At 47.4% G+C, this 22,677-nt stretch overlaps 2 protein-coding genes across 3 annotated transcripts in view; one reads left to right on the forward strand and one right to left on the reverse strand.

The window, feature by feature from the left end:
• The first annotated feature begins 714 nt into the window (after positions 1-714).
• Positions 715-13,654, forward strand: UPK1A (uroplakin 1A). The gene is made up of 8 exons (XM_053398382.1): positions 715-822; positions 6,945-7,046; positions 7,673-7,873; positions 8,319-8,393; positions 9,931-10,038; positions 11,925-12,104; positions 12,304-12,387; positions 13,278-13,654. The coding sequence occupies exons 2-8, from the start codon at positions 6,984-6,986 to the stop codon at positions 13,320-13,322; spliced, it is 756 nt and encodes a 251-aa protein (XP_053254357.1). The 5' UTR covers positions 715-822; positions 6,945-6,983; the 3' UTR covers positions 13,323-13,654.
• A 2,808-nt stretch (positions 13,655-16,462) lies between these two features.
• ARHGAP33 (Rho GTPase activating protein 33) overlaps positions 16,463-22,677 on the reverse strand; it is a 52,743-nt gene continuing 46,528 nt past the window's right edge. For both annotated transcript variants that reach the window (XM_053398374.1, XM_053398373.1), the window contains one exon: positions 16,463-22,149. In XM_053398374.1, coding sequence (XP_053254349.1) covers positions 21,010-22,149 — 1,140 coding nt within the window. In that variant the 3' untranslated portion in view covers positions 16,463-21,009. The remainder of the gene's footprint in view (positions 22,150-22,677) is intronic.

Raw genomic sequence — 22,677 nt, forward strand, 5'->3', positions numbered from 1 at the left:
GTCAACAATCAATCTCTCTTCCCGGGGAACTCTGGGAATTATAGCTCTGTGAGGTGGAGGGGGGATAGGGGTCTTCTAACAAGTATTTTTAGGATTAGACCCATAATCTGCTGTTTCAAATCAATGCTCAGATTCAGCTGACGGCCATTAAAAATAAATGCGGTTTTCAAAACTGCTGATTGAGTTGCACTTATCCCTAAATTGGATTGTGGCTGCAAATAGGTATGTACATTTATTTATTGATAGAATTGCCTGCCCTGTTTTTCCATTAAAAAAGTAAAATGCTCAAGGCAGCTTGCAACGAACACACACACACACACACACACACACACACACACACACACAAACACATCTTCCCTGCTTAAAAACTCAAGAGAAAAAATAAATAAAAGCCAGGGCTGTATCCAAATAATAAAAGAACATTATTACTAAAAGCGATCAACCTCAACCCCTTTAAAAAATGAACCTCACAATTTCATTTCCACTCTGCTTGTCTGCCAGGGTGTCTTGCAAGCTTTCGAAGGCTCCTTACAAGGGAAATTCCCGTCCCCAGCTAACCACCCGGAGGATCCAACTATGTGATAGCTCTGGTCAGTCAGCCTTTTCCTGGGTGGGGCATCAACCAACCGAGTGGCAGAAAACAGGTGGTAAAATCTTTTTTCCCCCCCTGGTGCTTCCTACCTCCAATCCAGAAAATCCAGTCCAGTTTTCTGACCCCCCCCCTTTCCCTACCCACTTTGCCTGGGCAAATATATAAAGGGCAGCCTTAAGATTGTTGCACCTTGCAGAACAGGATACAGCTGGCTTGTCTGCAGCTAACAGGTGAGTGGAGGCTGTAAGCCGGGAGGTTTTGAGGATGGAGAGGGGCCCATTGCTGCCTTTCGAAACTGCAGTCCCAAACTGAAGAGCTGTGATTGTTTCCATGTATGTTCTATTGTTGTTTAGTCGTTTAGTCGTGTCCGACTCTTTGTGACCCCATGGACCAGAGCACGCCAGGCACCTCTGTCCTCCACTGCCTCCCGCAGTTTGGTCAAACTCATGTTTGTAGCTTTGAGAACACTGTCCAGCCATCTCGTCCTCTGTCATCGCCTTCTCCTTGTGCCCTCAATCTTTCCCAACATCAAGGTCTTTTCCAGGGAGTCTTCTCTTCTCATGAGGTGGCCAAAGTATTGGAGCCTCAGCTTCAGGATCTGTCCTTCCAGTGAGCACTCAGGGCTGATTTCCTCCAGAATGGATAGGTTTGATCTTCTTACAGTCCATGGGACTCTCAAGACTCCATGTATGTACCTTCCAACATTTCTCTGGTGAAAATGGGGACATCCCAATGTTTCTCCAATGAAAATAGGGACGTCCTAAGGAGAAGTGGGACATTCCAGGATCAAATGAGGAACCGGGACAGCTTCTGTAAATTGGGGACCGTCCCTGGAAAATAGGGACACTTAGAGGGTATGTGTGTAGAGTTCTTATCAGTGGTGACTGCCTTCTGATAGCAATGTCCTTCCAGAGTGGTAGCCATTGCAGGGGAAAGCGTGGAGTCTTGTCGCACCTCAAGACTAAGCTTTTGTGGGCGAGATACATCTGATTGCTTTAGCTGAGTTGCCTCAAGTGGGGCCATTTCATTTGTGCGATGATATGGAACCTTCCAGAAATGGTCAACAAGGCTTTATTGCAATCCAGCTAACCTCCTCAGTCTCACACAAAAAAGGTGTGCGAATATATTTGCAAAATTTCTCCCTGGTCCTGCTTTTGTGCCTCAGATTCGCCATCAGTTTCCATCCAGGTGGCTGAGAGGAGTGTGGTTCTGTGCACACCATACATTTAAAGTATGTTGCTTTCCCCAAAGAATATTGGGAACAGTAGGCTGCCCCTCACAGAACTACAATTCCCAACACCCTTAACAAACTACCGTTCCCAGGCTTCTTTGGGGCTTTCAATGTGCTTTCAATGTATAGTTCATACGCAGCCGAAGTGTGAGGCTGGTGGCAAAGTTCTAGGTCTGTGGTACGGAGGGTTGAAGAAAAACAACAGAGGCTAAACTTCAGGATGGCGGTGGAGAATATTCAATTCTCATTCAATGAATTTATATACCAGGCTAAATGTGCACGAAAATTTCATCTGTTAGTGAAAATAACATTTAGAAATGCTTTATAATTGGGGAGATTGCTTAGCAAAACTGCATGCAAAAACTGGTATATTAGAGGGGAAATTGCCAATAAATTTTCATGAAGACTTAAAAAAATCAAATCACAAACTGATGTGGAGAAGTGAACTTAAGTCTGGAAAAATGAGAAGTGTGAATTTTGAAGGATGCCTGCAGTTCACTTCACATATTGGTTTGAAGAAGCATAAATGCACCTTTAAATGTTCTATGTCTGGTTCAGTGCTTATCATGTTGATAGAATATATCCCAAAATTTCCATTGAAATGATGGTATATGGTGATGTAGCGTATTTTTGAGAAGCTGTCTGGAACATGAAACCAGTCAAGAGAACCTAGAGGCAATTACTGCCTGGGAGTAGACACCATAGAGCACAATTTGTTTTACTTCAGAGTAAACACACAGGAAAGGCGTTTGTTTTTAAGATTGAAAATGGCCTGGAAAACCACCTTTCTCTCCAGCTAAAATTCACACACTGACTGCAATGCACAAAAAGCCTCTGCAATGAAAATAGCCAATATTTACTAATTTCCAGGTGCTGAACATTAAAATGATAATAAAATGTGCCAATTGGTTCCTGTTTAGGAGATACAAAGATGGTCATGCCTTGAGTACATAATTTCATTTGGCGGCACTGTATTCTTTGAAGAGAAACACTTAATATCTTTAGGTGCCAAGCAAAAACATTTCTCTTCAACCAGGCATTTGGCTGATTAACATTCTATGGCTTTTGAAATGTGCTTGTGGGAAAGAGTTGTTTGTTTTTGCTTTATTATGTCTTTTGTATTCCCATTTTGTATTTTTCTGTTGTGAACCACCCTGGGATCTTTGGATGAAGGGCAGTACACAATTTTAATAAATAACAAGAACAATAATAAAGGCAAACTCTCTCTCAAGAAGGAGGGCAGTCTGGGTTTCAAATAATTGATTCCAGCTAATTAGGCAACTCTTTGACTAAATGCTTCTAGCCAGAAAGCAAGTACCTCCAGAATTCTTAAATCCATTTGCAACCCAGTACTGATTTTGGGCTATTAGTTCTTGGTAGGGCCATAAGACAAGGTGAACTGACCACCTCGGGCGGCATGGTCCACAGGGGCAGCAGATCTGGTCTCCAAGGAATGCATCGCTTGCTGCTGCTACAGCGAAGGTTTCAGCATGCTCCTTGGAGGATGGACCTGCCGCCTCCTTGGCAGCCCCCACCCATGCCACCTTGACAGTGACTAGGGGGCACTGCTGATCTCCTCCCACCCCTAGGGAGAAGGTGGTAGGGACTGCCCTCTGGGGTCTCCTGGGGTCTGCACCCATCTGCACAATTCAAAGGGTTGGTGCTGACATTTAAAGCCCTAAAGGGCCTTGGCCCAGTATACCTGAAGGAGCGTCTCCACCCCCATCATTCAGCCCGATCACTGAGGTCCAGTGCTGAGGGCCTTCTGGCAGTTCCCTCACTGTGAGAAGTGAGGTTACAGGGAACCAGGCAGAGGGCCTTCTCAGTAGTGGCGCCTGCCCTGTGGAACGCCCTCCCATCAGATGTCAAGGAAATAAACAACTATCTGACTTTTAGAAGACATCTGAAGGCAGCCCTGTTTAGGGATGTTTTTAATGTTTGATGTTTTATCGTGTTTTTAATATTCTGTTGGGAGCTGCCCAGAGTGGCTGGAGAAACCCAGCCAGATGGACAGGTATAAAGAATAAGAATAACATCATCATTATTATTATTATTATTATTATTATTATTATTATTATTATTATTATATTTTCTGGCATGTTCCTGAGCAGGCCTTGTCCCCTCCATGCAATGACCTTTGATTTCCTTTTCAACCATTGGGTCAGGTTGATTTGATTCCACCACCCCTTGTTCTTAGCATAGATCATTTTGTAGTTTACCTCAGGTGCCAAAATGTCTTGGGTCCTTGGTAATGCTTGGAAGTTGTTTGGCTTCGTTTGGTGGAGAACCTAACTGGTTCTTCTTCCCACCTTGAGTGCTTTGACTTGGCTGGAAGGTGCCCTCGAACTCTGATCTTGCTCGTCTGAATGGAGGACAGAGAGCTGAAGGTTGCCTGTTGTACAAAACCAAAATTTGCATTGGTTGCTCCACCCACGCGTGTCTCTGGCCCTGCCCACTGCTGGCATATGGCCCTTGGAAGGTTGCCCAGAAGGGAACGTGGCCCTTGGGATAAAGAAGTTTCTCCATTCCTGGATTAGATGGTATTTGGCCTCTGATTTTCATCCCCTTCCATTAAACAGAAGGATGTAGGAAGAACCCTACAAGATTGCACCCAGGTAAAGTGTCCTTGTGTCCTACTGTGCTGAGAACAGCCTTCCAACCGAAGAGCCATCAGAGGACAAACTTCTGTCCAAGGATAGCTCTCCAAACTAAGTCCACAAGGAGATCAAGAGGGGTCTTGTAGTGGTTCATCAACAGTTAGCAACATTTGGCCATCTCCCTGGTGCCATGCAATACCAAAACTGGTGTTTCCCTCTTGGAGAGGGAGGGTGTGGCAATGTGTACTCTGAATAACAGGTTTGAGTCGCAGAGCACTGGCCTGTTCACCTTCCTCTCCCTGCAAAACAACTCTGGAGGAGGCAATGTGGATCGCCAGGAATCCCTGCAATGCTGTCCTGAGGGTATAGCTAGCTCCACCAGTTAGACCTGCCCTTTGTGGAGCCAGCTAGGCAAGAACAGGCGCTCCCAGACTGGAAAAAACATACACACACCAGACCCAGCCACAAACTTCCTCTTCCCTTCAAATCTCTTAAGGACTTGGGTTGTTTGGCTCCATATATACCCTGCCTTTATCCATAAATTTGGGGCAAGATTTTCTTTTTCTAAAGACTGTCCCATCATACAAATCCCTGGTCTGCTAGGTCTTAAGATACACATGTTTGCAATGAAGATACATTTTTAATTAATCTGAATTTCTGTTTGGCCACCAGATTTTTTCTGGTTCTGAGAAGGGTGCCATCACCTGGCATCCTTGCATACCCACCTCAGCTTCAGCACCCTTGCAAAAGGTCCAGTGCTGATCCCTGCATGAGTTCCCTTTTTTAAAAAAAAAAAAGGTTTTGGTATTCTAAGCAGTTCCAGGCAACTGAATTAAAATTTGTCCTAGTTTTTCACAATTGGTCACTCTCGAGCATTGCACACAGGCCTCTGGTACTATTTTAGAAACCTGATTTTCCCACTTTCTAGAAAATGCAGGATTAAATGGTTCTGAAATATCTTGGGAGACACCACGAGTCCAGGAGGCAGCACAGGACTGTTTGCAAAAGGTCTTTCAAACAGCCTGATATTGTTCTTTGAAGCTCTGATTTTCAGGGGTTTGAGGATCAGTGCTGGGAGGGAGAAATAATTTTCAACTGAAACTACTGCTAAAAAAAATTCACCATCACCACCTCCATTTTAACAGCTGTTTCAATGGAAGCTGCTTCCTCCTCCTGGAGCAATGTGCATTCCTTCACCACCAACTAATGGCCAATTGAGTGTGCTTTGCTCCAGTAAAGGAACCACCAGGAACTCCCTTTAAGCTCCTGGTGGGTCCTTCGAAGCTTGCCCAAAATGAAAGCCTGTGCTGGAGGTTCCCCACCCCTGCTGAAGAGAACTGTGATTTGCTCCCTATCATGAAGCACTTTTCCTGTGCAAGATGGGTCAGGGGTGGTAAGTTCACTCCTGAACACCAAATCTGATCCTCCAGAGCAAGGTTTCCCAAACTCCAGCTGTACTACAACTCCCACCATCCCTATCTAGTAGGACCAGTGGTCAGGGATGATGGGAATTGTAGTCCCCAAACAGTTGGAGACCCAGGTTTGGGAAACCCTGCTCTAGACCTTTCTATCTGACCCTTGGGGCATCTCCCACTGGCCTTGCTCCAACTTCTCCTCAACTGTTTTTGCTGGTTAGGATGAATTCTTGAATACTTCTTTCTCACCTGGGTGGAAGATAAAGAGGAATGCGTGAGTGTGTGTAGAAACTAGCCTACTGTAGAAAGGTAAAGTTTGCATTTATTGGTCTGCTTACTTTTGCCTCTGGCCCCACCCACCACTAGCATGTATGTGGCCCTTGGAAGTTTTCCAGAAGGGATTATGGCCCTCAAGCTGTCAAAGGTACTGTCCCCTCCCTCCCACCTGAGACAAGTAGCAACTGTTCCTGTTTAGGTCAACTGAGTCTTGAGTTCCTTGATAAAAGGCCACTGAGTTGATTCACTGGAGTAAAAACATAGTGGGGTGCCTTCATTGCAAAGGAAGTTTTGCATCCTGCCCTGAGCTCTTCTGACTCCCAGGAATGTTGTGGAGTTCCCTAAAACCTACGTATTTGAGTCCATACCTATTGGCTCAGTTACCTGCCTCCAGACACACTTAAAATAGAAAACAGTTACTTCTCTTCATATACAAACTGTTAAAACAGTGAAACATTAAAATCGATTTCTAGGAATGGAGTACAAAATAAAACATGTAGTGAAACTCAACATTTCAGCCAAAAAGTTCATGTCAACCCAAGAAGTCAGAAATGCCATAATCATGGCCAATATTGAAAATACTCTCATCCCAAATGCTGTTTGGTCTAACCTGGTAAAAATGGTCCTTAGATCAATCTTGCCATTCAATCTTCTCCATCTCTGCACGCTGTTGGGTACGGATGTTTTGGAAGGAGCACTGACCAAGCTGGCTTAAGCGTTTCTCCTCTATGCAAACTGAGACAGGAGTGGTGGAAGCGAACCATAATCGCAAGTCTTTCCCATTGGCTTTTCAGGATCACCTTATTTCTTTTGTGCTTTTCCACCTTCTACAGAACCTGAGCAGCTGTTGCAAGGAACCTTTCCTGGGAAACATGGAGGAGAAGAGCTCATCTTTTGTCGTGGGGCTGTTGGTGATGGGCAATGTGATCATCATGGTGAGAGTGCTGAAGCTACCATGTTTGTAGGTAGAAGGAGAACCTATGGGCTTTTTGGCTTAGAATCTGGTGTCTTAACCTGGGGCACTACAGCCCTGCTAGCAGAACTTGTGTCAAAGGAGAACTGGCATAGCTCTGCGGTGGAGCATCTCCTTTGCTGATCAAAAGTCCCCATTTCAACTGTCTGCATCTCCAGTTAAAAGGTTGAAGGAACAGATAATGGGCAAGATGCCTGCTGGAGAGCTACTGCCAATCAAAGTGGAGAGCATTTGGGCTGTGGGCCATTCCATCTGCAGGTCCCCAGATGTTGCAACATCTGGGCACCCACAGTTAGCAAAAGCCCACAGCCCAAATGCTCTCTACTTTGGCCCTAAGCCTTGACCCTTGACCATGATGGCTGGGGGGTGATAGGAGTTGGACAAGTCCAAGGATTCAAGGTTGGGCTCAATGGAGAAATAGGGTTGTATCCAATGCCAGTCCTGCTTAGGGGAGACCCGTTGAATTTAATGAGGCAGGCCCCTTATTTCATTGGGTCTACTCTGAGCCATACCCTGCTGGCTACAGCTCCTATTTTGAACTTCCCACAAGGCAGCTTGCTATATCACAGCTTTCTCATATTTACGCAGCTTGCAGGACTGGCGCTTTACGCGGAGTCTGTCTGGGTAACAGCTGATCCCTACAAGGTGTACCCCATCATGGGAGTTACAGGAAAAGACGATGTCTACGCGGGTGCCTGGATCTCCATCTTCACCGGCTTTTGCTTCTTCTGCGTGTGCGTCTTTGGCATTATCAGCCTTGTGAATGGCAACCGCCTGATGGTGTTGCTGGTGAGTAAAGCAGAGAGGAGGAAGGGACTTTACTGAATACTCATCTTTCCCCCCACCCCAGCTGGAATCTCCTGCCATTCCTTAGCAGTGTTTGGGGGACAAGCGATGGAGTCAGCTTTGACACGCTTCCCCTTCTGTTGGGAAGAGCGCAAGATTGCTATGGGTGACAATATGGAAAACTGAAGGCATCTTGAAACAGAGAGCTGTGGTTCGTGATGTGCGTTCCACCTTTCCCTATGTAAACTCAGAGAGAAGTGGAGCTGGCATCAATGGCTTCAAGCAGGGCTTTCGAAACAAACCCTCAAAACTTCAGCTTGGACTCCCCAGAAGCCTCTTTGTCTCCAGCCTTCATGTTCTGTCTTGGGAAAGGAAGGTTGGCTTGCTAAGGCCCTAGCGGTCAGCGGTCTCCCTACCCGCTTACCTGGTTCTTTCTCCTTGTCTTCAGTACCTGGTGCTGATCCTGGTTGTCTACTTATTTGAGTGTGCTTCTTGCATCACGTCCTACACGCACCGTGACTATGTAAGTACAAGCAGACCAGGGAGAGTCGCCCAACTGTGCCTGCCGCTGGCCGAAACTTGGCTCTGTCCAGTTTGAGAGAAAGGGTGGGCCTGTGTCATATTTTAGGCCAGGGTGGTAAATCTCCAGCCCACTAACCCCCAACGTAATTTTCAGGTAGTGGCTGCATCACCACAGGGAGGTGACTGGGCTGAACACCAGCAAAGGCAGAGCAATTTTAATTCTTATCACAGCACTGGGCTAAGCAGAGAAATGTTAGTCTCTCTGCTCTGTCCAGCACTATGATCAGGAGGAAAAATCACCCAGTCCCTGCTCATCAAATGATCAATCTAATGATTGGGGGGGGGTAATAAGCTTCCCTTAGCTAATCAACAGTGTGTCTTCTGTGTGTGTGTTTGTAGCAAGCACCCAAGGCACAACCACATGTGACCTTTGAGATTTCATTGAGGGACTTTTCCTTTGTTTTTGTTTTGTTTTCCTCCCTTCAAGCTCCAAGACTCTGTTTGTCCTCCTGGCCTTGTGCTCCTTCTTGGAAAAGCCCAGAGGAGCCGCAGATACTGTCAGTATTGATGGTTTCATTCTGCAAACTGAATTGCACTTGTTGCAATTTTAATCTGAGAACCAGCCGCCCAGTTTTTGGCCTATGCCCTTTGTGCATAAGTGCAACGCCCCCATTCGGATGGACCATTGCCACATGGATGGCGCAGATGAGACTAGTGCACTGGACTGGTCTTCTTGAAGCATCCTCTGAACCAGCCCACTGTCTCTTATGAGTCTAGGCTTTGTCAGGGGGACGGGCAGCTGCCTCCTAAATAAAGCTAATAAATAGAAATACTTACCTAACAGCTCAGTTCTGCCCCCTCCCTTCAATGTAAATCCTGGCTACTCCCATGGTCCAGGTAGTTAGCGTTGCAAGGGCTGAAGCCTTTACAAAGAGGTTTTACAAGTTAAGCTAAATTAGTTGGAGTTACTTTTTATGTGTCCCAGTTAGGCTACAACCATGGGAGCCAGGTGCGTATATTCTTGAAGAATGTCAGAAGTAAGTGGGCTGTTAATTTTTTTTTTTAAAGTCTATTTGGCCTAATAAACTAAACACCTTAAGTGATCCCGTTTCTCTCATTGTAGAGAACCAACAAAACCTAGGGTCACATCCATACCACCCATTAAAGCACATTTATAGCACTTTAACAGTCATGGCTTCCTCGAAAGAATCCTAGGAAAATTAAGTTTACTCCTCACAGAGCTTAAATTCCTGGCATCCTGAACAAACTACAGTTCCCAGGATTCTTTGGGGAAGCCTATGATTTGTTTTTGCCTAATCCCATGATCCCCCATGATAGTTTTTTTCCTAACCCCATGATCATTTTATAGAACGAAGGCCTGTCATTTTTCTTCTCTGCCAGAAGCCATTGTGCCATGCATTTACACAATCCACGTTCTTTACAAGCAGAATGTTCAGAACATATGGGTCTTGTAAAGAAAGGACATGGGCGCTGGGGAATGTGGCTGACCAGCATTCTCTCTCCCTTCCCCACCCAAGGTGGTTTCGAATTCCAAGCTAATAACCAGACAGATGTTGGCCTTCTACTCGGCGGACACTGACCAAGGCCGGGAACTCACCCGCATGTGGGATCGTTTCATGATGGAGGTAACATGCCCCTTCCCAAACTACCACCTCTGGGGGGAGCAGAACTGCCAAGAGCTGGCCAGCTTGCAACTGAGAACATAAGAGGAACCAATGGCTGATCTAGTCCAACAGCCTATTCTCATAGCAGCCAACCAGGTGGAAACTCAGTACCTGAGCACAAGCTGCCATTTCCAGCAACTGGTTTTCAGAAGCGTTACTGCTTCTGGCCATGGGTTTTCTTGCCGAGTGAGGAAATCTCTGCTTTCCAGACAGTGGCTGGCTGAAGGGCAAAGTAGAAACTTGCGTTGCTCTTCCTGCAGAAGAACCCACTCCTGTGCCATTCCTGGAGGCTAATAGATTATGATGATGATGATGATTATTATTATTATTGACAATAATTTGCTAATGCTGCATCAAGCAGCACAAGGGATGTTGCCTTGGCATGCTGCGGCTGGGGAATCACAGACTTGTAGCGTTGGAAGGGACCATGAGGGTCATTGAGTCCAAAGCCCAGCAATGCAGGAATATTTCACCCAATGTGAGGCTAGAACCCACAACCCAAGAGTCTCATGCTGTCCCTCAAGGAGCCTGTCGCCCTCCTAGGCTACCACTTCCCTCATACTGGTTAAGGCTGATGTGAGTTGGATATCAATATCTGGAGGGTTATAGGTTCCCCACCCCGGTGTAGGTCCACATAATCTTCTTCCTGCCTACCTTCTAATATAGGAACCTACCATAAGCAATGGAAGCATCGGGGCATAGCACATCCATGTTTCTGAAGGCAGTGGTTCTCTATGTACATGCAAAGTCTAGATCTGCTAAGAAACTGGTTTCATGTTTGTACAAGGCCCTCTTGAATAGGAACTTGAGAAGCTGCTTTATGCCTTTGGGTCAGACTCTTGGCTCTCCTAGGCCTTGGACAGAAGTATTTCCCTTCCCATCCCCTGATCATTTCCACTGAAAATTTCCAGGATTGCATCTGGGCCATCTGCATACACAATGTGTGTCAGTTCTTCTGCAATCGACTGCCCTCCATACATTTTGGACTACAACTCCCATCATCTTTGACCATTGGGCCATGCAGCCAGGGGTTGATGGGAGTTGTAGTCCAACAACCTGGAGGACACCAGATTGGAGAAGACTGACATTTGCTCTTCTTCTGAGCTGCAGCCCTTCCCAGATATTTCTAGGAAGCCTGAACAGAATAGCCTCTCCCCATATGAACCAACCCAGACCCTGCAATCATCATGTGAGCCCCTTCTTCATGTGCCCCTTCCCAGAGAAGTCCAGAGGGTGGCAACATGAGAATGAGCAGTGGCTCCCTGTTTCTGGAATGTTCTCCCCAGGGAGGCTCGCCTGATACAATGGTACCTCGGGTTACATATGCTTCAGGTTACAGACTCCGCTAACCCAGAAACAGTACCACGGGTTAAGAACTTTGCTTCAGGATGAGAACAGAAACCCTGCAGCGGCAGCGCAGCAGCAGCAGGAGGCCCATTAGCTAAAGTGGTGCTTCAAGTTAAGAATAGTTTCAGGCTAAGAACAGACCTCCAGAACGAATTAAGTACTTAACCCGAAGTACCACTGTATATATCTTTAGGCACCAGGCAAAAAAATTCCTCTATAACTAGGCCTTTGGCCTTTAACTCTCTGTGGCCTTTTAGAAGTAGAAGGGATATTTTTAATGTATTTCGTTAAAACCAAGAAGAAATGTATCTATGTGGAGTTTTTTTGTCTGTTTGGTTGGATGTTGCTTTGAGTTGCCCTGGGCAAGATAAAGTGACTAACAGATTCAATAAATAATAATAGCCAGGGAAGGCATAGCAAACAAGCAAGGGGTCCTCTGCCCAAATAGCTACTGCAGTATGATGTGTTAACACTAACTGGGATGCTTTTTCCACCTCCAGCAAAAGTGCTGTGGTGCCAATAATCCCATGGATTGGGTGAACTACACCTCGGTCTTCAGAAGCAGGTACCCTGAGGTGGTGGCCCCTTGGCCCTTCTACTGCTGCAAGCGTGATCGCAACTTTGTCATGCTCAATGAAGAGGGCTGCAGACTGGGTCACGTCGACTACATCCATACCAAGGTACTGTGGTCCTCAACACCCTTCCTGAAGTTGCCTCCCATTCCTGGGCATCTTCATGAGAAGTACAGAACTGTCTGCCCTGGAGCGAAGTCTCCCTCTCGAGGTCAAGACAGCCCTCCTTTTTGGCCCCCGGGCGCAACTGTGGCACTCTCAGCATCTCAGGGAAGATCTCACTGGCTCTCCTCCCTTCCTCCCTTAGGGCTGCTTTGAGCACATCAAGCACGCAGTACAGAGCTACGCCTGGGGAGTCTCTTGGTTCGGCTTTGCTATCCTCATGCTCACGGTGAGTCCTAACTTGAAGGGCTTGTTTGGGGACGAGGTGAAAGGAATTTGCTGCCACCAGATGTGGGGATGGCTGCCAGCTTGGGTGGTTTTAAAAAGATGACTAGGCAATGGAAGACGGGGCTGCCAGTGTTCACAACTAGTCATGATATGCCTCTGATTGCCAGTTCTTGGGGTTTGCAAGCAGGGAGAGTGCTGATGTACTCATGTCTGGCTTGCAATCTTCGCAGTGGCATTTTGAATGGCCACTGAGAACACAATGCTAGACTAGAAGGGCCTTTGGCCTGATCCATCAAATCGTTTATGTTCATGAAGAGAGTCAGTGGGCTTCTCTACACGATTTATTCACCATTCAACCTGAGTTTGCTTGCACAAAGATCTCCTTCACATTATGCTGTAATGCAGAACGCTTAATAACTCCTAAACTCAATTGGATTTATTTTCAATATGTTTCAATTCCTGTTATTTCTCCTGTTATTTGAAAAAGAGAAGCACGTCCTTGTGTAATGACTTCCTTGTTGTCTCTGGTTCACAGTCAGGATTAAAATATTGCATGCATGTTTGACAGTTTATGTGTAAGAGAAATGATGTGATGGGTTACAGGATCCCATATTTAAGTATGTTGTGAACACAGCCCTGTGCAAGCCACCTTGAACTCCTCAGAAGAAGACTTCAAACATGGGTGGCCAACCTTTGGCCCTCCAGATGTTGCTGAACAACCCGGTCATCCCCAGTCGGCATGGCCAATGGTCAGGGAAGAGTTGTAGTTCTGCAACTTCTGGAGGGCCAAAGGTGTGCCGAGTAAGCGTGGTGCAAAAGAAATTGTAATGACATGGTTAAGGGAGGGTGAGTTGCAGTCAGTTTTGTCATACGTTGTCCTCTCTTCCACAGTGCCCTGTTGTTCTCCTGGCTATATACCATTACACTACAATGTGAGGAAAAACCCAGCTGTTCGAGCTGAATTTGCCCTATGATGGGGAAGGGTGGAGCCATCTTCCTACACCTCCAGGCAGGGCACGGCATCCTGATTCATCCTTGTGAGGAACCTCCGTGGGGTTTCCTTCTATAGTCACACTGCACCATAGCATGTTCTGTAAGGCTGACTTGCTTCCCACAAACTTGACTGTGGCTGGCTGGTGTCACTGCCGGACACCTTTAACTCTGCATCCTGTCACCCAAGTGTCCTTTGGAGGGATCTTCCTAACCTTCTTTTGTGAAACCTTTTTTTTATTAAAAAAATGTACAATAAATATTTGAAATCCAGAAAAGCTACAGTGTGTGTGTGTTTTCTTTTTGAGAACTATGGCATTTAATCTGGCTTGTTTACTTACTGGAAGGTGATTGAGGAAATGGGCAACAAAAGGTAGGCAGGGATCCACTAACAGATCACTGCAGTAGATCAGCAAGGGCTTTCCATTTCCAGTTGCTCTAACAATAGCAACAGCAATAGATCTCCCACCACCTAATTGTATAGGCAGATCACCCCTAGGGATGTCGGAGAATTCCAGTGGAAATGGTAGCAAAAAGTGCCAAGGTTTGTTTATTTGTGGCACGTCCAGATTGGAAAGCAATCCAAGGAATAGGATTGGTACTCACCATTGTTGTTTTCAGTCTGCAAATGAGACTTGTTTGTGTGTGCGCGTACACACATCTGCATTGTGTTTCATTTGTACTGAACGGTAAAATTCCACCACAGTAGACAGCAAGATGAGTAACAATAGCTTTTGTCAGAAGCAGAACTGCAGCAGAATGAAAGCACAGGTGCATGTGACATAGAATGGCACAGAAAACGATGCCTTTTTCACATCCCTAGTCACCACAGAACACAGATTTAACAGCCCTATTTATCCACCTTCAGCTAAACCGGAGCCTGGCACTCAATTAAAAAAATATTTTTTTAAAATAGTAAACCTAAGTGAGTGGGGATGATGTACCAAACTGGAACCAGCCAGGTCCCACCTACTCCCTGTTTGAAATTGAAGTTAGCAAAATGAATGTCCAACTTTATTATATGACTGGTCATATTATTTCTTCCCTTCTCTTTTGCTTCTCCCTTCCCTGCCCTGAGCAGAAAACTACATCCTCTGAGGGAAGAGGGTTGACTCACTCGATTACCTCTTTCCAAATTCCTTCTCCTCTGTTACTTTCCCAGGATAGATGCTGTGACATGTCTTTGCCAAGGAACTGTGCTAGCTGGGGGCCCGCTTTCATCCCAAGCACCACCAAACCTGCATACACCACAGGCTCAGCCCCTCTGAGCCAGCTACAAAGTTCACAGAGTGACCCTGGGCAAATCACCATCTTTTATCCTGGTGGCTGGTAGGGTAAAATGGAGGGAGGGCGATCGGAGAATGCCACCCTGGGTTTCATCTCGTGTTTTCTGCATTTGGCGACTGCGGCAGCTAGCGTTAATGGGCATGTGTGAACCTGCTATCACAGGTTCCAGAACTTCCAGGTCTCTTCCTACAACAAGGGCTGTCTAGAGCATGTGTGAATCAGTCCTCCAATTTTAGAAAGTGTTTTTCTAATGTAATTCTTTGGTAGCCACTTCACAGCTTGCAGCAAGCCCGGATGGGTAAGTAAAGAAGTACAACACTGTATCATCACAGCTCATTTTGTGCCAAATAGATGGTTAAAGTAGGGAAGGGCATTTAAAGCATGTAAGCCCATGACTTCCCCCAAATAATCATGGGAAGTGTGGTTTATCCCTCGTGGAGCTACAATTCCCAGCACCATTAACAATCTACAGTTCCCTGGGTTCTTTGGGGAAAATCACGCACTTTAGATGTGTTGCGTACATGCAGCCTATGTTCTAAACACACATTCTTCATTAAAATAATAATAATAATAATAATAATAATAATAATAATAATAATAATAATAATAAATGACTGCAATGGGTGAAAAGGCTAAAAGATACTATAAAAAGCTCTCTCTGGATATGAAACTAGCCAGCAGACTTTACAAAACTTTAAACAGCATGAAAATTCATCCCCGCTGACCTGGGAAACTGCCCAGAGAGGAAACATCTGGGCGCACTCTAAAAATAACAGGTGTTCATAAGACAGTGCATGAAGGAGCATGTGTTGAACTTTACAAAACAAAAACCACCAACTACCAAGGGCACATAGACAGCAAATCCTGGAAGTCATCCACAAGAAAGAAGAGGAATGGAGATGGTATGGCTTCCTTCTTCTTCCCCTTGGAAATGGCCTTGACTTCTGGTCATCGTTGGGCCTACTCCTCTCACCATATATAGTGAAATAGTTGTCGAGATGAGGAACCCACCACTTAGCCTCACTGTTTGGTGGTGGTGTGTGAGAAACAACTATGACCAACCTCCTATTTCACCCTCAACACCCGGAATTGATAAAAGGAAACCAACAGCAAAATTGAGCTGCAGCCAAGTACCACTGACATCCCTGGTTTATTGGTGCAAATGTGTGGATGGTGTCATATGGTTTAGTCACCAGATCGTATTGGACCTGGTTGCATTAGGGTGGAGACAGGAGTTTCTTGTGCCTGCTTGGCTATTTCTAAAGAGAAAGGGATGTTTGTGTCTAGCTTCTAGGTTGGTATGTCCTCTGAGCAGATAACTTTGGTTGACGTGGGACTAGCGGCAACCCCTAGGCAGGCTTGAGGCCTAGTGACCTGGTTGGTGGTGACCCATGACAGGGCCTTTTTGGTGGTGGTTCCGTGTTTGTGGGATAGCCTCACTAGGAAGCTTCATCTGTCTCCCACATTCTTAATCTTTAGGAAGAATCTAAAAACATTCCTGTTTACCCATGCATTTGGTGGCTGAAAGATCTGGCAACCCTGAAATTATAAGCTGCAAGAGTATGTGATTGTTTTTGGAGGCTTTCAACTGGTTTTTAGAAGGTTGTTTTTAGAAGTTTAAATTGTATTGTATTGTATTGTTGATGTGTTTTTCCGCCCTGGGCTCCTTAAAGAGAAGCGCAGGATATAAATTTCAGTAGTAAGATGATGGTGATGATGATGAAGATGAACACGACCCCAAGCGACACAAGCCCTGTTTTGTCCCATCCGTCTCCTTGCAAGCAGAGAGACCACATGCCCAAGCTGCCAGTTTGCCTTTATTTGTTAATTGGTTTTGTTTTAAGCCATTTAGTACAAGAGTCCAGGAAGAAAGGGAGGTCGATTCATATCCGAAAAGAAGGATGCAGCACATCAGGGTAGTGAGTAAATGCTGGCCTTTAGAAACACAGGCACAGACACACGTGGCAGTGACAGCTTCACAGCATCAGAGAATGTGGGACTGCCCCTTTCCCCCCCCCCAGAACCCTTTGATGCCAGACCCTGGGAGACATCACACAGAGGAAACAATAGGAAGCAATCCCTTGGTGTTTTGTTTGTTTGCATGCAGGCAGCAAAACGAGGTGGTAGAATGCCAAGGGGAGTGAGATAACTGCACCACTTCAAGCCACAAGTGGGGAACACCATTGTTAAATGCTTACCCATGAAATGCAGGAAGAAAACTGACGCATCAGGGAGGCAATTTCTTGCACAGCCTGTTTTCCGTTGTGCTGCTTTCTACTTACAATTTTTTCCATTAGAGTGCCCAGATGTAATGCAAGAGAGTTGTGCGTGTGGCAAGCGACACATGCTGAAATCGGCTACACAACTCTTAAAGGCGCAGGAGCCCTCTTCCTCTTTTGCATTTGGCCACACTGATTTTTCACATAGGGGACTATTACAAAAATGGGACACCCCAGACACATCCCACCTGCAATCTGTGGTGGTACAGTCCACTCTACCATCTCAGAAATGGGTTGCGAACCATCCGGATAGCCTATCTGATAAATAAATGCCACTTCGCTCTGCTGCAGGTCGGGCCCAGGCCAAAGCAGGTCTCACCCATTTTCCTGCCAAATGTACAATTGAATAGTCGGTCTCCCAGGTCAGGAATCATTTTCAGGGTTGCACAGAACATTATATTTGAAAGGCACAGTGGTTGCCCCCAAACTGCATCTACAATCTAATTGCCCAGAAGTTCAGAACAGCAATATGCACCTTGATCTCCCATGGAAGGTATATATTTTTATGATGAGCCTGCTGTGAATGCGCAAAATTTTGTCACATTTACATAGGCACATCGGCAGACCCAGGCAAAAGCTGCGCATGGCTAGAACACATCTAAATAGAGCTATCAGCAGTTGTCTGTGTCTGAAATGTGTATTCGGGCATTCTCAAAAGTCATCTTGGGTTATTAGCATTTACTTGTGAATATGAGCACCCCCCCAATTTTAGACATTCGAGCTGCAATCCTAAGGCTCTGCGTTGTGGGGGACAGGACCAAAGGCAGTTCTTCTGCCTGATCCAACATCCAACAGAAATGAGATTGGAGAGGTTATGCTGTGCTCCTTCGTCCTTTTCTGCTTTTTGGTTTGTTTGTTTTAAACTATTTCCATCCCATTACTCCAGGGAGATTAAATAAAAAAGCAATAAAACACACCAGCTCCTGAACTGGCAAGAGATTGAAAGATCTGTCCATTTTGGTTCTCTCCATTTCTCCAATCTTAAATTCATTCTCCACATTTGTTCAGCAACTTTCAAGTTAAAAAGTAATCCGTGTGAAAATTCACCAGCATGTTAGTGCTGATTTCTTCTAAGAATAATCATTGTATGCGGTTTCCACTTGTCCCACCACTTTCCTCCAGGAAAACCCACTCTTTAGGGTCGAATCAGAGCAAACATCAATTGGGATTTCCGTGGATTGATGTTTGCTCAGATCAACGCTTAAAGAGCGGGTTTTCCCCAGGAGAAATGGCAGGGCAAGTGGAAAACCTCTTGGGCTTGGGCTTTCTAGGCACGGGAAAAGTGCATGTGTGGACAACCCCTAATACACACAATTCTGCAAACAATTTCTCCTAATTCAATGCATTTTTGTATGTCTCTTTCACAAATGTATTCATTTTTATGTTTCAGTTTTCTTATTGTTTTGGAAAGAGCATATCTGATAGATTTGGCTCTAAACACAAACTGAATCAAATTTCTCCCCCATCCCTACGGAGCTGGTGTAATTTATTCTCTTCTCTGTGGGGTATTCTGGTGACTTCCTTTGGTTCACACCCTCCCCAGTTCAGAACTCTCTCTCAATCTCCCCATCCTTGGAAATGGAAACCAGATGATTCCCATGGCCTCTGAGATGCCCTTCCCAAGGGGCCACAGGACTGCTCTGCCCATGTAGCAAATAAATATGCAGTGAAAACTCCCAAAGACTTTCCAACCCAACACAGACCAGGGCCACTGGTTTCAGTTCCAGCACCATGCTTTACGTGGGTTTTTAGACACCAGTTTTTTCGGAATGTGCTCACACGTGTTTGCAATGCAACACAAGAAGCAGCCTGCAACAAACTGCTCCTATGTAAAGCTAGGAAATAGAAGAGGGTAAAGGACCTGGGGCAGTCTGGAAGTCATTGCCACAGCAGTAGTACCAAAAGAAAGAAAGAAAGAAAGAAAGAAAGAAAGAAAGAAAGGGCAAGATTAGTGCAGTTTCTGCAGTTAAAACAAAAGGTTCAACTGTCCATCAGTCCTGGATCCGAAACTCTTAAATCAGGGCACACGTTTCACACTGAAAACCATATTGGAGGTGGAGAATTATTTCCAAGTCATTTGCATATCATTTTATACATACACGAGTATCATCTGCTTTAAGATGGCCGGTGCCTGGTAATGTAGAGGGAAGACCTGGATCTCACCACAAGAGAATGCCAGCCAGCTGGGGTGGCCAAGATCCAGATATGGCTGATCCCAAACCTCACGAGGGAATCCAGAACCTTCAAAAAGTGGCTTTGAAAAGACGAGGTTAAGGCTGCAATCCTATGTGCACGTCCCATCGAGCCAAGTACAACTTGACTTCCAAGTAAACATGCAGTAGGATCAGGCAGTTAAAAGCAGGGCATGACTTTGAGGTCACACGGAGTTCAGTGGGGGAGTGTTAACGGCATGCTCAGCTTTACTCTGATTGAAATCAATAGGACCCAAATGCGTGTGCAATTTGTCTGCATCGCGCTCAGGCAGTGTTCTCATTCCCCCCCCCCAGTAATGTGGGGGCAGGAATCGCCATCAGTAATTGTTTTTCTTCCTTAAAATTAAAAAAAGGAATCTGACATCATGAGGATTCGAAAGAAGCCTACAGGCCGTACAAAAGTGCTTTTGTGGAGTGGGAATCGCATGGGGCATGTCACCTGTGCCCTTGCGTCAAGGTGTGATTGGTCAAAAGGGGAATAAGGCATAGATTCCCCTCCCTCCTTCCTCCCACCCCACATACCTAAAATACTGTCCCGTGAAATATATACAAACATCACAGACGCATACACACGCACACCCACCAATTCCAGACAACACAACACACACATACCATATAGACATGGATACCCAACTCTATGTCCTCCCAGGCACACACAAACCCAGTTCCCAAACACACACGCACGCACACACAAATTTACATAAGCATCCCATGCCAAGCACACATGCATCTTACCTTCCACTATAAGAAACAAACCCACACACGCGAACCGATATACAAAGACCCTCCAATCCTAAGTAAACTCACAAATGCGTGGCTGACCTTCCCCTTGCCTGCCTGCCGTCCCTGAAGCTTCTGGAGACGCCAAAGTCTGCCTGGCTTGAAAGCCACAAACACATGGTCTGGGAACAGGAAGCAGGAGGTTGCCCAGTCACATTACTCTAACGAAAGCATCCCTTGTACCCCCTGGCACATATGCAAGAAACCAAGAGTCTTGTGCCTTGCTGTCTCGCCAGGAACTAGGAAAGCAGGAAAAAGGGGAGTGGGTGGGTGCTGTTAATGTTTTAATGGGGTTAAAACAACGGTTAAAAAGTTAGAACTCATCCTGGATCGAAATACTCGACGTTTTTTTTTAAAGGGGAGTGATCAGTGTGCCGTCCGTCCCCAGCTTTCAAAGAGCCTGCGATATCACCCAGTGATGTCACGCAATAGCATAGCTAAGTGAACAGCGCCCCACTGTGCCAGCTCAGGGAACTGCACCTCCAGGAGCACCGCCAGCCTCATCATTCGGCTCCCCAAGACATCATCTTAGAGGCAGTGTTACCGAAGCAAACCAGGTGACATCATCCAGGGGTGGGGTTCAGCCACATCACTGTGCCCATCGCACTGGAGATGAAGGACCTCCTCTGGAGGTGCTAAGAATCCACTGCTGGCAGTGGAGATTGGGGGGGGCGGGGATGAGAGACATAGCATGGAGCGTAACATAAACAGCCATTACGGCGAAAAAGAGGCTTAAAACGATGCACTCAAAGGCTCTGCCATGATGTCATGCCGGTCGAAGTGTGGGGGACATCATGCAGGGTTCCGCAGCTGCCTTTGGAGATCTGTGTGCTCTCAAAACAATACCACAGGCCAGTCCTCGAAACAGGCAGGCGCAGCAGCCAGCGAGGGGCCTGGGCACGACGTTCCTGGGACCGATAGCGACGCATCCTTCCTTCCAACACCCACATCCCCTCCCCCCACGCCCTCCCCACAGCAAACAGTACCACAATATAATTCCATAAACACCGGTGGGGGAGAGGAGGGGGCAAGGACCCGGAGCCCAGCCCCGAGAATCCAAGGCTGGCGGCCTTCTCAGCAGTAGCTGTGCGTCTGGCCCTCTGTGTACACGGTCCAGCTGGGCCCCAGGTAGCACCCAGACGGAGACCCCTCCCTCCTCTCCACGTTGCCGTACTGCGGCGGAGACTCATCCAGCTTCCGTAGAGACGAGGCAGGTGCCGAGGCCTGGCTCCCCGGGCGGGCAGGGGGTCCGTCGTAGGTGATGATGGGCTCCGGGCCGTAGGGGGAGCGGCCCCAGCAGGCCGGAGGCGGGCGGTAGAGCTGCAACAACGTACGGCTGCAGGGCAAAGCATCCATGAGGTGGCGGTACTGCCCCGTGGCCGGATACCCCCAGCCGAGCCTCTGCTTCTGAGGCAACGGAGGTCTGCTGTGGTGTGAGAGAGGCTGAGGGGCTCCGGGGTCGGAGTGGCTCCGGGGGTGTGCCGCTTCAGGTGGCGGGGAGGGCGGAGGGGTAGTGGACGGGGGCTCAGGGAAGGGTATGTTGACGTAGATGGGCTCTTGGCGGGCCGTCACGGGAGGCGTGGGCTGGGCGTGCGCCCGGGGGTTCTTTAAGATGGGCTGGAGGGAGGAGGGCGCTGGGGGGAGGAGGGGCTGGCGCCATGGCCGCTCGAAAACCCCATAAGAAGCGTTGAAGGTGGCCAAATACTCTGGGGGAGGGCAGGAAGGCCAGGGCCGTGCCAGGCCTGGGTACGCAGGAGGCTCCCCCACAATCTCATAGTAGAGATTTTCGTGCTCCAGCTGGGGAGGAGGGGGGGTCCCGTTGACCCCCACCCGGGAGGTGGCCGGGAAACGGCCGTGGTGCCGGAGCTGGTGGTCCGGGAGGTAGGCCTGGAAAGCAGGGGGCCTGCTCTTGAGGGGCAAGTGGCCGGCGGCTAAGGGGAAGTGCGGAGGCGGGGGCTTTGGCGGGGCAAGAGGCTGGCTGGGCATGGGGTAGGCGTCTAGAGGCTGGCGGGGGGCAGGGCAGGGCACAGGCAGGGGAGGCGGCTGGTGGCGGAAGCTGTAGGCACCTGGTGAGGCAGAAGACGGGGAGGACAGGTGGTAGGGATCCGAGAAGGACTGCGAAGGGTGGTCTCTCTGGGCGAGGTCAGCAAGGACCCTCCGGTAGGGGGAAAAGGAATCCGAGCTGCTTGGGGGGGACGCCTGGCTGAGAGGCACCTGGAGAGAGAGAAAAGCAAGGGAGGTGGTGTCACAATTAAGGACTGGGGTGGAAATATCAAGTCTATTAAATAACAGGTAAAGGTAAAGGGATCCCTGACCATTAGGTCCAGTCATGGCCAACTCGGGTTGCGGCGCTCATCTCGCTTTATTGGCCGAGGGAGCCGGCGTACAGCTTCCGGGTCATGTGGCCAGCATGACTAAGCTGCTTCTGGTGAACCAGAGCAGCGCACGGAAACACCGTTTACCTTCCTGCCGGAGCAGTACCTATTTATCTACTTGCACTTTGACGTGCTTTTGAACTGCTAGGTTGGCAGGAGCAGGGACCAAGCAATGGGAGCTCACCCCGTCACGGGGATTTGAACTGCCGACCTTCTGATCGGCAAGTCCTAGGCTCTGTGGTTTAACCCACAGCACCACCCGTGTCCCTATTAAATAATACACCCTTCTTAAATGTCTGAGAAGTGTTCCACCTTTCAGGAGCCCTCGTAAGTTCTCACCCCAGCCCAGCGCTTCCGGAACCCACAA

The sequence above is a fragment of the Podarcis raffonei genome, chromosome 8 (assembly GCF_027172205.1).
Source record: "Podarcis raffonei isolate rPodRaf1 chromosome 8, rPodRaf1.pri, whole genome shotgun sequence".
Lineage (NCBI taxonomy): Eukaryota > Metazoa > Chordata > Lepidosauria > Squamata > Lacertidae > Podarcis > Podarcis raffonei.